The sequence below is a fragment of the Schistocerca piceifrons genome, chromosome X (genome assembly GCF_021461385.2).
Source record: "Schistocerca piceifrons isolate TAMUIC-IGC-003096 chromosome X, iqSchPice1.1, whole genome shotgun sequence".
NCBI lineage: Eukaryota > Metazoa > Arthropoda > Insecta > Orthoptera > Acrididae > Schistocerca > Schistocerca piceifrons.
This window is the reverse complement of record NC_060149.1, coordinates 124,247,071-124,261,828: the sequence shown is the minus strand read 5'-3', so window position 1 is coordinate 124,261,828 and position 14,758 is coordinate 124,247,071. Positions and strand designations below refer to the sequence as shown.

Sequence of the window (14,758 nt, the reverse complement as noted above, 5' to 3'; positions counted from 1 at the left end):
GCAATGGAAATATCTTAGACCTTGCAGCTACAAGTTCGTAAATCAGTCAAGAAGGCTAGGACAGTGTATCTGCTAGATAGAGCAGATAAGCAGTTGTTAGCATCACACTTAGACAGGAATTGGCAACACTTAGTGCCAGTTAGATTGGTGTAGAGGAATTATCGGCAAAGTTTAAGCAGCTTGTAAATCGTGGTCTGGAGAGTCATGTGCTTAGTAAGTGGATGAAGGATGGAAAACCGCCTTGGTTTAATAAGGAAATTCGGCGGATGCTGAGGAAGCAGAGGCTGTTGCACTCTCTGTTCAAAAGGGAACGCATGAATGACGAGAAGCGAAGGTTAGTAGAGATTAGTGCATCTGAGAAAAGATCTATGCGCGAAGCATACAACAGTTACCACCGTCACACCTTAGCAAAAGACCTGGCAGAGATCCCGAGAAAATTCTCGTCATATGTAAAATAATTAAGCGGGTGTATGGCTTCCATTCAATCCCTTGTTGGCCAGTCTGGTGTGGCAGTTGCAGACTGTAAAGCGACAGCTGATGTTTTAAATTTCAGGTTCAAGAAATCGTTCACATAGGAGAACAATCGTAGAAACATACCGTCATTTGACCATGGGACAAACTCCCGTATGGACGACTTAGTAAAAAGAATCCCTGAAGTAGAGAAACAACTGAAAGATTTGAAAGCAAATAAATCACCAGGTCTGGATGAAATCCCAATTCGATTTTACAAAGAGTACTCAAAGGCATTGGCCCCTTATATAGCCTGCATTTATCGTGAATCTCTCGCCCAGCACAGAGTCCCATGTGACTGGAAAAAAGCGCAGTTGCCTCCTATATATAAGAAGGGTAAAAGAACGGACCCACAAAGTTACAAAACAATATCCCTAACTCCGGTTTGCTGCAGAATCCTTAAAAATATTCTCAGTTCGAATATATTAAACTTTCTTGAGATAATAAGCTTATGTCCACGAATCAGCATTGTTTTAGAAAGCATCGCTAGCGCGAAACTCACATGCCCCTCTCCTCACACGATATACTGCGAACAATGGAGGAAAGGCAACAGTCAGATTCCACATTTATAGATTTCTGGAAAGCAACTGACATGCTGCCCCATTACAGGCTGTTAACGAAAGCACGAGCATATGGAATAAGTTTACAGATATGCCAGTGGATCGACGACTTCTTAAGTAATACAACCCAGTATGTTGTCATCGACGGCGAGTGTTCATCAGAGACAAGGGTATCGTCAGGAGTGCCCCAGAGGACTGCTGGGTTGGGTTGTTTGGGGCAAGAGACCAAACAGTGAGGAAGGACGGGGAAGGAAGTAGGCCATGTTCTTTCGAAAGAACCATCCCGGAATTCGCCTGGAGCGATTTAGGGAAATCATGGAAAACTTAAATCAGGATGGGCGGACGCGGGATTGTACTGTCGTCCTCCCGAATGCGAGTCCAGTATGCTAACCACTGCGCCACCTCGCTCTGCGTGATAGGACTGTTGTTGTTGTCTATGTGCATAAATGATTTGGCGGACGGGGTGAACAGTAATCTGCGGTTGGTTGCTAATGATGCTGTCTTGTATGGTATGGTGTCGAAGTTGACTGACTGGACAAGATTACTTAGACAAAATTTCTAGTTGGTGTGAGAATGGCAGCTAGCTCTAAATGTGGAAAATCGTAAGATAATGAGAATGAGTGGAAAAAACAAACATGTAATGTTTAGATACAGCATGAGCAGTGTACTGCTTGACACAGGCAAGTCGTTTAAACATCTGGGCATAACGTTTCAACGCGATATGAAATCGAATGTGCATGTGAGAACTGCGGTAGGGAAGGCGAATGGTCTACTTCGGTTTATCAGGAGAATTTTAGGAAAGAGAGATTCACTTGTAAAGGAGACGGCATATAGGACTCTGGTGTGACATATTCTTGACTACTGCTCTAGTGTCTGGGATCCTTACAATGTCAGATTGAAGGAAGACATCGAAGCAATTCAGAGGTGGGCTGCTAGATATGTTATCGGTGGGTTTGAACAACACGTAAGTGTTATGGACATACTTAGGGAAATCAAATGGGAATCCCTGGAGGGAAGGGGAGTTCTTTTCGAAAAACACTATAGAGAAAATTTAGAGATCGGACATTGGAAGCTGACTGCCAAACTATTCTACTGCCTCCAGCATAAATTGCGCGTAAAGACCACGAAGATAAGATACGAGAAATTTGGGCTCATACGGGGGATAGGTTAAAGTTAGATACAGCGGGAAATAGTGAAGTTCTGTGGCAGGAAGAACAAGACTTTTTGTCAGGTGAATACAGGGCTGTAAATACAAAATCAAATAAGGGTAATACAGGAGTAGGTTTAATAATGAATAAAAAATAGGAGTGCGGGTAAGCTACTACAAACAACAAAGTGAACGCATTATTGTGGCCAAGATAGACACGAAGCCCATGCCTACTACAGTAGTACAAGTTTATATGCCAACTAGGTCTGCAGATGGCGAAGAAACCGATGAAATGTATGATGAGATAAAAGAAATTATTCAGATAGTGAAGGGAGACGAAAATTTAACAGTCATGGGTGACTGGATATCGATAGTAGGAAAAGGAAGATAGGAAACGTAGTAGGTCAATATGGATTGGGGGTACGAAATGAAAGAGGAAGCCGCCTGGTAGAATGTTGCACAGAGCATAACTTAATCATAGATAACACTTGGTTCAAGAATCATGAAAGAAGGTTGTATACATAGAAAAAGCCTGGAGATACTAGAAGGTATCAGATAGATTATATAATGGTAAGACAGAGATTTAGGAACCAGGTTTTAAATTTTAAGACATTTCCAGGGGCAGATGTGGACTCTGACCACAATCTATTGGTTATGAACTGTAGATTAAAACTGAAGAAAATGCAAAAAGGTGGGAATTTAAGGAGATGGCACCTGGATAAACTGACTAAACCAGAGGTTGTACAGAGTTTCAGGGAGAGCATAAGGGAACAATTGACAGGAATGGGGGAAAGAAATACAGTAGAAGAAGAATGGGTAGCTTTCAGGGATGAAGTAGTCAAGGCAGCAAAGGCTCAAGTAGGTAAAAAGACGAGGGCTAATAGAAATCCTTGGGTAACAGAAGAAATATTGAATTTAATTGATGAAAGGAGAAAATCTAAAAATGCAGTAAATGAAGCAGGCAAAAAGAAAGGAATACAAACGTCTCAAAAATGAGATCGACAGGAAGTGCAAAACGGCTAAGCAGGGATGGCTAGAGGACAAATGTAAGGATGTAGAGGCTTATCTCACTAGGGGTTAGATAGATACTGCCTACAGGAAAATTAAAGAGACCTTTGGAGAAAAGAGAACCATTAGTATGAATATCAAGAGCTCAGATGTAACCCCAGTTCTAAGCAAAGAAGGGAAAGCAGAAAGTGGAAGGAGTATATAGAGGGTCTATACAAGGGCAATGTACTTGAGGACAATATTATGGGAATGGAAGAGGATGTCGATGAAGATGAAATGGGAGACATGATACTGCGTGAAGAGTTTCACAGAGCACTGAACATTCCATTAGAACTACTGACAGCCTTGGGAGAGCCAGTCCTGACAAAACTCTACCATCTGGTGAGCAAGATGTACGAGACAGGCGAAATACCCTCAGACTTCAAGATGAATATAATAATTCCAATCCCAAAGAAAGCAGGTGTTGACAGATGTGAAAATTATCGAACTAGCAGTTGAATAAGTCACGGCTGCAAAATAGTAAAGCGAATTCTTTAGAGACGAATGGAAAAGCTGGTAGAAGCCGACCTCGGCGAAGATCAGTTTGGACTCCGTAGAAATATTGGAACACGTGAGGCTATACTGACCCAACGACTTACATTAGAAAATAGATTAGGGAAAGGCAAACCTACGTTTTTAACATTTATAGACTTAGAAAAAGCTTTTGACAATGTTGACTGGAATACTCTATTTCAAATTCTAAAGGTGGCATGGCAAAATACAGGGAGCGAAAGGCTATTTACAATTTGTACAGAAACCAGATGGCAGTTATAAGAGTCGAGGGACATGAAAGGGAAGCAGTGGTTGGGAAGGGAGTGAGACAGGGTTGTAGCTTCTCCCCGATGTTATTAAATCTGTTTATTGAGCAAGTAGTAAAGGAAACAAAAGGAAGATTAGGAGAAGGTATTAAAATTCATGGAGAAGAAATGAGAACTTTGAGGTTCGCCGATGACATTGTAATTATGTCAGAGACAGCAAAGGACTTGGAAGAGCAGTTGAACGGAATGGACAGGAGGATATAAGATGAACATCAACAAAAGCAAAACGAGGATAATGGAATGTAGTCGAATTAAGGCGGTTGATGCTGAGGGAATTAGACTAGGAAATGAGACACTCAAAGTAGTAAAGGAATTTTGCTATTTGGGGAGTAAAATAACTTATGATGATCGAAGTAGAGAGGATATAAAAAGTAGACTCGCAATGGCAAGGAAAGCGTTTCTGATGAAGGGATATTTGTTAAGATTGAGTATAGATTTAAGTGTCAGGAAGTCGTTTCTCAAAGTATTTATATGGATTGTAGCCATGTATGGAAGTGAAACATGGACGGTAAATGGTTTAGACAAGAAGAGAATAGAAGCTTTCGAAACGTGGTGCTACAGAAAAATGCTGAAGATTAGATGGGTAGATCACATAACTAATGAGGAGGTACTGAATAGAATTGGGGAGAAGAGGAGTCTGTGGCACAACTTGACTATAAGAGGGGATCGGTTGGTAGGACATGTTCTGAGGCATCAAGGGATCACAAATTTAGTATTGGAGGGCAGCGTGAAGGGTAAAAATCGTAGAGGAAGACCAAGAGATGAATACACTAAACAGATTCAGAAGGATGTAGGGTGCAGTAGGTACTAGGAGATGAAGAAGCTTACACAGGATAGAGTAGCATGGACAGCCGCATCAAACCGGTCTCAGGACTGAAGACGACAACAACAACTGGGGCATATAGATAGTCGTTTTTCCCTCGCTCTGTTTGCGAGTGGAACAGTAAAGGAAATGACTAGTAGTGGTACAGTGTACCCTCCGCCACGCAACTCACGATGTAGATGTAGATATAGATGAAGGTATTAACATAAATGTTTTTGGTCGGTGCAGAGTGATGTGTCCCTTGTGGGGTTGCTGGTCCCCTATTGGGCGCCTCCTCAAGTGGCGGATAGGGGAACGTTCTCCAGATATGGAGGGTACCAGGGAAATAGCATACCTGCGGCGGACCAAAACCAGCATGTATGAGGGCCCATGGCGTGGAATCAAGGCAGAGAAGCCCCCAACCATTAGCTGCTGCTTTGCAGTCAGTAGAGGGATCGACAAAGGCTAAGCATGCGCCCCTGAAAATGGAGCCAGCTATCCGGCGAGCTGTAAGGGGCAATCCCTCAAACGGTTGGGCGGAAGATTAAAAATCTTCCCCTGTAAAAATCAGTTTTGGCGAATGACAACAAAGGAATAAACTTGACAGATATTTTGATGACGGCTCCAGCAAACAAAGAAAGGATAAGAAATGTGTACATACCAAGCTGGAGCCCTACGTCAGCTGCTAACGCAAGTAAACAACTACGGTATAAAATATTGACTCTCAAGGAAATTAGGTGGAAGGGAAGTGACATAATGGACTCGGGAAATTTCACTATCTTCTGTAGTGATGGGAGGAAGAATAACTCTGGAACAGCTTTTGTGGTCGTTAAAGAACTAAAAGGTGCTGTGATAGGCTTCGAACCAATCAATGAACGGATGATCATGTTAAGATTCAGGGGAACAGAAAGATTTTCAACATAATAATTATAAATGTACATGCATCCACAGAGTAGGTAGATGAACAACAGAAGACCGAGTTTTATAGTAAGGTAAAGCAGTTGTATGATCAGGATCCCAAACATGATGTTAAGATCTTAATAGGAGACTGGAATGCTAAAATAGTAAAAGAAGAGGCGTATTAGCCAACTATAGGAAGACATAGTCTCCATGAAATGTCAAATGACAATGGAATTAGGGTTGTAGATTTTGCTATAAGTAAAAACGTGACTGTCAGCAGTACATGTTTTCCACACAAAAAGATACACAAAGAAACACAGATGCCACCAGATGGACAAACTAGACGTCAGAGAGACCATATAATGATTGATCGGAGGCACGGATCGGGTATAATGTATGTTAGGAGCCAACGTGGAGCTGACTGCAGTTCAGAACGTCATCTAGTGAGAATTAAGTACAGCAAAGGATCTCACTATTGAGTAAACAAAAAGGACACAAACAAAAGAATTCTGACATTAAGAAACTGAAGTTAGAGGAAATACGGAGAGCATATCAGAGGAAAATAGAAGAGGGGATTAAGAACGATAGCCGGCCGAAGTGGCCGAGCGGTTCTAGGCGCTACAGTCTGGAACCACGAGACCGCTGCGGTCGCAGGTTCGAATTCTGCCTCGGGCATGGATGTGTGTGATGTACTTAGGTTAGTTAGGTTTAAGTAGTTGTAAGTTCTAGGGGACTGATGACCTCAGAAATTAAGTCCCATAGTGCTCAGAGCCATTTTTTGTTTAAGAACGATACCGATACCTCAAATGAACTTACGGAAATAATGTGGAAACAATTTAAGACTGCAATCCTAAAGACAGCTGGAGAGGTTTTGGAACAGGTACAGGCTCAGAAGGAGGCAGATTGGTTTGATGAAGCATGTATGAGAAGAACTGAGGAGCGTAACATAGCACGAATGAAATTATTTCAGAGAAGAACTAGAGCAAATCTGAATGAATATCAAGAGGAGCGCCGCGTAGCTAAGAGGGCTTGCAGACAGAAGAAAAGAGCACAAGAAAAGAAAAAATTGGAAGAAATTGAACAGCTAGGAGAAGAGAAGCAACTACGTGAAATGTACCAAAATATGAAAGAAGGAAAGATCGGGTTTCAAGCCAGAACAAATATATGTAGGAGTAAAGAAGGGGATTTGACAGCAGAAAGTAATAAAATACTTGACAAATGGGCATAATATTTCCAAGAGTTACTGTACCCAGAAGTAGAAGCATTAGAACAAGAAGAACTGGTGGAAATAACTTACTATGGACCAGAGGTCTTAACACCAGAAGCCACACTGGAGTAAGTGAGACAAGCCATTAAGGTCTTAAAAAACAATAAGGCACCTGGAGGAAATCACATCCAGGCGGAACTTCTCATATGTGATGGGGAAACACTGACGAAAGTAATACATAAAGTGATACTGAGCCGCTGGCAGGAGGAAAGCATGCCAGAGGAGTGGAAAACGGCTGTTATATGCCCCATACATAAAAAGGGAGATACGTTAAACTGCCAGAACTATCGAGGAATCTCCCTGTTAAACACTACATATAAGGTGTTCCGCAAGATCCAAACTAGGAGGCTTACTTCCTATGTGTAAGAGAGAATTGGAGACTATCAGAGTGGCATTAGAAGAAATAGGTCAGCAACTGACCAATGGAAATGAGCGTATGGCATCGTTGGCCGGGAGGCTCCATTCGAGGAAGTTCGGCCTGCAAATGCAAGTCTTATTTCAGTCGACGCCACATTGGGCGACTGACGCGCCAGTGATGCGAGTGAAATGATGATGATGAGGACGACACAACACCCAATCCCCGAGCGGAGGAAACCTCCAACCCGGCCGGTAATCGAACCCAGGCCCGCTTGCATGGGAGGCGAACGCGTTACCACCCAGCTAAGCAGGCGGACTAGAAACTGACCAAATATTCACATTACGCATACTGCTTGAAAATATTATGAACATCAAATAAACATACACCAGCTTTATATCGATTTTAAACAAGCCTATGATAACATCTCAAGAGCGGCATTGCGTAATATAATGGAATAGGCGGGAATATCTAAGAAGCTCGTTTAACTTACTATGATGACCCTGAGTGAAGCCAACAGTGAAGTAAAAATACAGGGCGAAATCTTTAGAGAAGTGGAAGTGAAAAAGAGACTGAGACAAGGTGACAATATCTCCTCACTGCTAGTCAACATCTGCCTAGAAAAAGTCTTAAGGCACACAGAGCTAAATGGAGGAGGAACCATTTTTAATCGTTCACTGCAGTACCTAGCCTACGCAGACGACGTGGCATTACTCGCATGAATCACTGCTGGCCTGGCCGATGCCTATCAACAGCTTGAGAGAAGTACAAGGGAACTTGGGCTGGTAGTCAATGTTGAAAAGACCAGACATATGGCAATGACCAACCAGTGAAACCTACCAAAACTCAGGATAGCCGACAAGGAGTTTGAAAGGGTGAGAGACTTCTGGTACCTCGGATCGGCTATCAGAGAGACAAATGACATCAGCAGCGAGGTGAAAGCTAGAACAGGAGTAGGCAAAAAATGTTACTTTGCCACACTACCCATGCTTAGGAGCTCGCTTCGCTCACGGAAATTGAAAATCCTCATTTACAAAACAATTATAAGACCAGTTGTTATGTGTGGTACTGAGACGTGGACCGTGACGACAAATGAGGAATGGATCCTTAGCATTTGGGAGGGAAAGGTTCTGCGTAAAATGTATGGCTCAATATACGATCAAGAAGGTTGGCGCATCCGCACGAATGCAGAATTAGAAACACTCTTTGAAGAACCTGACACTGTCACTACCATTAAAATAAGAAGACTGCGGTGGGCAGGAAATGTGGTCAGAATGGAGGAAGACAGAACATGAAGATGTTTGATGGCAAGGCTGGAGGCAGACGACGGAGGGGACGTCCCAGAAAGAGATGGGTGGACAGAATTGAAGAAGACATGAAAAAGCTGGGTGTCAGAGGATGCAGACGGAAAGCCATGGACCGAATAGAATGGCAGGATACTGTGATTCAGGCCAAGGCACTTCAAGGGCTGTAGAGTCGAGGAGTAAGTAAGTAAGTAATTAAAACGTGGGGAGTAAAGCCACAGATTAGTCCTGTGGCACATGGTATGTTGCTGGGTCGCGCCCCATTGTACCCGATTTTTTCTTGCTAAACTTCGCGTTTCCCTATAGGTTCTCATACGTTCTCAGTCTATAATACTCAATGTTATGTAAATATAAGTGTACCCTTTCTCAGGAGTAAGTTTGTTCGATTGCCTGTATGTACAAGACAGCCTGTACTACTTGCGGTAATGTATTTTGCACTATCTTGTTTCAAGTTTTGTATTTCACATGTTGTAAAGATTCTGATACTGAATAGGAACAGTGATCAAGTAAAAATGAAGTTGGGGTTTTACTTAAAAGTGAGAATGATGAAATAATTTTTATCTTTGCGACTTTTATAAGCCGATGTCCTTATTGACTGGACGTGATACTCCCCTTTTTGCCTTATAACATATTCATGAATAGTGAAAATTTTGTTTGTGTGCTCTTAACAGTACAACTTCAGGCAGAACAACATGACTTGCTTATGGACAATGGAGGAAACGTGGGTTTTAATACCGCTAACGCAGGAATTTTGCTCCTGTACCTTCCGTAAACAGTGTGTTTCGAGAGCCAGTTACAGCCGACAACTGCCGCTGTAGCGCGCTGCGATCGCGTGTACCACGTCAAGGCAGACGTACCGTATGCGCGAGTCGCATATTTTCTGAGCTTTCAGCAGAACGTTGAACTCGGCACGCCTAATGCTAGCGTTCGAAAGCACGGTCTGTGTGCCGAAGCCTTAATGAGAATTTTGCTCAACCATAGTAGCTACGGGCACAACTATCGCAGATGCGGAAACAGTATGTAAAATGGAAAACTGGAAAACAGTTTAGAGTAACTACTGAAGAGGAAACACATGGCGTGGAAAAGTCTTAAAATCGGAATAAAAAAATAAAATTGACAGATTACTAACGCGTGAAACTGCGCTTTAATTCTATGTTCAGACAGGTCACTAAAAGGTTTGCTTTATACTAAATTTATAATCATCGTAGGAGAAATGTTATCTTACCGTGATCTCTGATCGACTTCAGCATGCCTGGCACGTCCGGCGACGACGCGTTCGCCGATAACACAAAATCACTATCGTTAACTAAAGGTGTTACTGTCCTGCTAGCTGCATGAGCGGTTGTGCCGTCCAGAACGACGTGGGAGTGGTGCCTCGAAGTGGGAAGTTCCGGCTCTTCCTTAAAATACATTTTACTTTTGGAGTACTCTCTTTCACTCCGGTCACTGTCCGTGGAGTAGCACTTGCCAGCGGCCCTGGGCGTGCCGTACGCCGGTGGCGGCGCCGGCTCCGCAGCGACGTGGGTGGCGGGAACGCTAGTCCGTCTCTGCTTGGGCGCACTGACGGACACGTTCACGTTGGCGGACCCCCCCGAGGACGTGCTCTTCACGCTGGAGCGGCGGCGCGGCGCGGTCTGAGCCGAGTACTGTTTGGCCGGTTGCGCGTGATGCTGCGCCGCGCAGGCTGGCTTGGGGGTCGCCGGCTGTGGCGCGTGCGACGGCTGGCGGCTGTGCGACGGAGCCACCGAGGCCTGCGGCTTGGCGTAGAACTGTCTGGGCGGCGGCACGATGGCCTCGCTCTCTGTGTACGGAGCGGAATTCGTCACGTCGCCGAAGGACACGACTTTGCACAGCGTGAGCGGCGGCGTCGGCAGGCGGGGGCGGTCTTCCAGTACGTCGCCAGGAATGGCGCTCACTTTCCCGGGCTTGCGGACCGCGTCCTCTTCGGCACTTTCAGGTACGAAGTGTGCGTTGCTCTGGCCGTGTTCCGCCGCCTTGGAACGGAGAATCAGTGGCTCAGAATCGTCGTCGCGCGTCACCGTCTGCTGCCTTTCGGCCGTTCTCTGTTCCGCAATCGATTTCAGCGCCGAAGGTAGCTCGTGGCTTTGTTTATGTGCAGGCTGTGTAGCACCGCCTATAGCGGTCTCGCTGGGGCACGAAGCGGCGCTCGAAGCCGCTTTCCCGCCGACTGATTTCTTTCTGCAGGAAAACAAAAAATGCTCATATTTAGGAAAGCAACAAGCACTTACAACACTGCAGTAAGCTTACTACCGTAGCATTAGTTCTAACTGACAAGGAAACATCACAAGATTGACCTCATATTTCAAGGGGGGACAAAAGGGCACTCGATCCCACGTGAATATTTGGGCCATAATTCCAGTAGTACGCAGTTATGACCTTTTAAATAATAGCTCTTAAACTTTCGCACTCATAGCTTGACACTTGCTCCGCCCATCTTAAGCCGTCGAATGCCCGAGCCCGAAGTACTACACGTTGGAGTGACACCAGTGAAGTTGCGCTCTACAAAATCTACTCTTCGGTCGTTGGAAAGAAACATAAATTAATACGTGTGAGAGAAATTTGGAGACGACGAATTGTCTTTGTGTCTCGTTTGTTTGTTTGTTTCGTGTGTAATTAGAGCCATACACCATTAAATGCTAGTCTAACGTGTAGTTTGTATCCTTACAAAATATACATTGCATTTAATAAGTAATAATAAAAATATGCTGATCGCCTAACTTTTGCGCTTTTGTGTAACCAGAGCAATTACTTTCGACGCAAATATACACTCCTGGAAATGGAAAAAAGAACACATTGACACCGGTGTGTCAGACCCACTATACTTGCTCCGGACACTGCGAGAGGGCTGTACAAGCAATGATCACACGCACGGCACAGCGGACACACCAGGAACCGCGGTGTTGGCCGTCGAATGGCGCTAGCTGCGCAGCATTTGTGCACCGCCGCCGTCAGTGTCAGCCAGTTTGCCGTGGCATACGGAGCTCCATCGCAGTCTTTAACACTGGTAGCATGCCACGACAGCGTGGACGTGAACCGTATGTGTAGTTGACGGACTTTGAGCGAGGGCGTATAGTGGGCACGCGGGAGGCCGGGTGAACGTACCGCCGAATTGCTCAACACGTGGGGCGTGAGGTCTCCACAGTACATCGATGTTGTCGCCAGTGGTCGGCGGAAGGTGCACGTGCCCGTCGACCTGGGACCGGACCGCAGCGACGCACGGATGCACTCCAAGACCGTAGGATCCTACGCAGTGCCGTAGGGGACCGCACAGCCACTTCCCAGCAAATTAGGGACACTGGTGCTCCTGGGGTATCGGAGAGGACCATTCGCAACCGTCTCCATGAAGCTGGGCTACGGTCCCGCACACCGTTAGGCCGTCTTCCGCTCACGCCCCAACATCGTGCAGCCCGCCTCCAGTGGTGTCGCGACAGGCGTGAATGGAGGGACGAATGGAGACGTGTCGTCTTCAGCGATGAGAGTCGCTTCTGCCTTGGTGTCAATGATGATCGTATGCGTGTTTGGCGCCGTGCAGGTGAGCGCCACAATCAGGACTGCATACGACCGAGGCACACAGGGCCAACACCCGGCATCATGGTGTGGGGAGCGATCTCCTACACTGGCCATACTCCACTGGTGATCGTCGAGGGGACACTGAATAGTGCACGGTACATCCAAACCGTCATCGAACCCATCGTTCTACCATTCCTAGACCGGCAAGGGAACTTGCTGTTCCAACAGGACAATGCACGTCCGCATGTATCCCGCGCCACCCAACGTGCTCTAGTAGGTGTAAGTCAACTACCCTGGCCAGCAAGATCTCCGGATCTGTCCCCCATTGAGCATGTTTGGGACTGGATGAAGCGTCGTCTCACGCGGTCTGCACGTCCAGCACGAACGCTGGTCCAACTGAGGCGCCAGGTGGAAATGGCATGGCAAGCCGTTCCACAGGACTACATCCAGCATCTCTACGATCGTCTCCATGGGAGAATAGCAGCCTGCATTGCTGCGAAAGGTGGATATACACTGTACTAGTGCCGACATTGTGCATGCTCTGTTGCCTGTGTCTATGTGCCTGTGGTTCTGTCAGTGTGATCATGTGATGTATCTGACCCCAGGAATGTGTCAATAAAGTTTCCCCTTCCTGGGACAATGAATTCACGGTGTTCTTATTTCAATTTCCAGGAGTGTAGTTTACATGCAACAGACGTGAAAAATCTGTACTATTATTATTGTTGTTTTACATCATGATCAAAGGCAAAAGTTCCTGTTATTAGTGATAACTTCCGGAAGTTGTTTATGAATAACAGAAAAAAATGTTTTATATAAGTTCGACGAAGTTCTGAAGAGATGTCTGATATGTCTTTGTTTTGCGTTTTTTCCACTTTTGTTGAGGAAATTGCATTTTATAACGATATATGAGAAATCTGATTTGTTTTCTTATTTGTACTGCATCATACCTGTGTTTCACGTTACAGATAAACAATTTTTGAATAAAACGAGAACAAAATATTAACAATTTCAATTTTACTATAAAAGCTGTTTACTTTTAAGTAACTGCCGGCTGGAGTGGCCGAGCAGTTCTAGGCACTTCAGTCTGGAACCGCGCGACCGCTACGGTCGCAGGTTCGAATCCTGCCTCGGGCATGGAGGTGTGTGATGTCCTTAGGTTAGTTAGGTTTAACTAGTTACAAGTTCTAGGGGACTGATGACCTCAGCTGTTAAGTCCCATAGTTCTCAGAGACATTTGAACCATTTTTGAATTTTTTAAGTAACAGACAGGAGGATAATTATGAAGAAAAAAATGTTCCAAGATTACGCGGCCCTTTATATACATATGCACTCAGTTTCTAGACAGTTCACCGCTTCGGGTTTCTAGAGGAATCTAATAAGATACTGATGGGGTACCCAAACAAAGCGACCAAAACTAGGTAACGCCCGATAAGTATTAACAAATGGTTCAAATGGCTCTGAGCACCATGGGACTTAACATCTGAGGTCATCAGTCCACTAGAACGTAGAACTACTTAAACCTAACTAACCTAAGGACATCACACACATCCATGCCCGAGGCAGGATTCGAACCTGCGACCGTAGCGGTCTCGCGATTACAGACTGAAGCGCCTAGAACCGCTCGGCCACAACGGCCGGCAGTATGTAAAAAACCTAACATAGTGGAACGTTCTTACGATCGTAACTGACGAAAGCTACGAGGTAAAGTACTGTACTTACTTGTGATGGTCTACTGTAGCCTGCGGTAGTTCTACAACTCTAGATAGCAGAACTCTCCTATTCGCGGGATGTTGAAGGCTAAGGAAGAGGAGGGGGAAGGTGGAAACATCTGCCCAACGTGTTTTGATATCTTATTGGACAACACGTGACAGTTTACGCGAAAAATAGTTGTAGCAGTGCGTAATATGCCAGACTCCCGCACATGTACGTTTAATATTATTTTAACAACATTTTGCAGCTGGCATTCTGCAGCTGTACACTGAGGTGGCAAAAGTCATGGGATATCTCTTAATATCGGGTCGGACCTCTTTTTGCCCGGAGTGTTGCAGCATCTCGACGTGCCATGGACTCAACAAGTGGTTGGAAGTTCCCTGCAGAAATATTGAGCTATCCTGGTTTTATAGACGTCCATAATTGCAGAACTGTTACCGGTGAAGGATTTTGTACACGAACTGACCTCTCGATTATGTCCTATAAATGTTCGGTAGGATTCACGTCTTTGTTTGGGAACGTGAAGTACATGAATGGCTGAAAATTGTCTCCAAGTAGCCGAACATAACAATTTTCAGTCAATGACAGATTCAGTTTGACAAAAGCAACTTGTCCTCTCCATGTAAACATAGCCCACACCGTTATGGAGCCACCACCAGCTTGCACAGTACCTTGTAAAGAGTTTGGGTCCATGGCTTCGTTGGGCCTGTGCCACACTTGAACTATACCATCAGCTCTTACCAACTTAAATCGGGACTTATCTGACCAGGCCACGGTTTTCCAGTCGTCTAGGGTCCTACCGACATG

At 45.0% G+C, this 14,758-nt stretch overlaps 1 protein-coding gene across 1 annotated transcript in view; it reads right to left on the bottom strand.

The window, feature by feature from the left end:
- Positions 1-14,758, bottom strand: part of LOC124722209 (gamma-aminobutyric acid type B receptor subunit 2) — a 360,835-nt gene that overhangs the window by 148,826 nt on the left and 197,251 nt on the right. Inside the window, exons 14-15 of the mRNA XM_047247405.1 lie at positions 10,396-10,909; positions 9,936-10,344 (exon numbers count right to left, since the gene is read on the bottom strand). Coding sequence (XP_047103361.1) covers positions 9,936-10,344; positions 10,396-10,909 — 923 coding nt within the window. The remainder of the gene's footprint in view (positions 1-9,935; positions 10,345-10,395; positions 10,910-14,758) is intronic.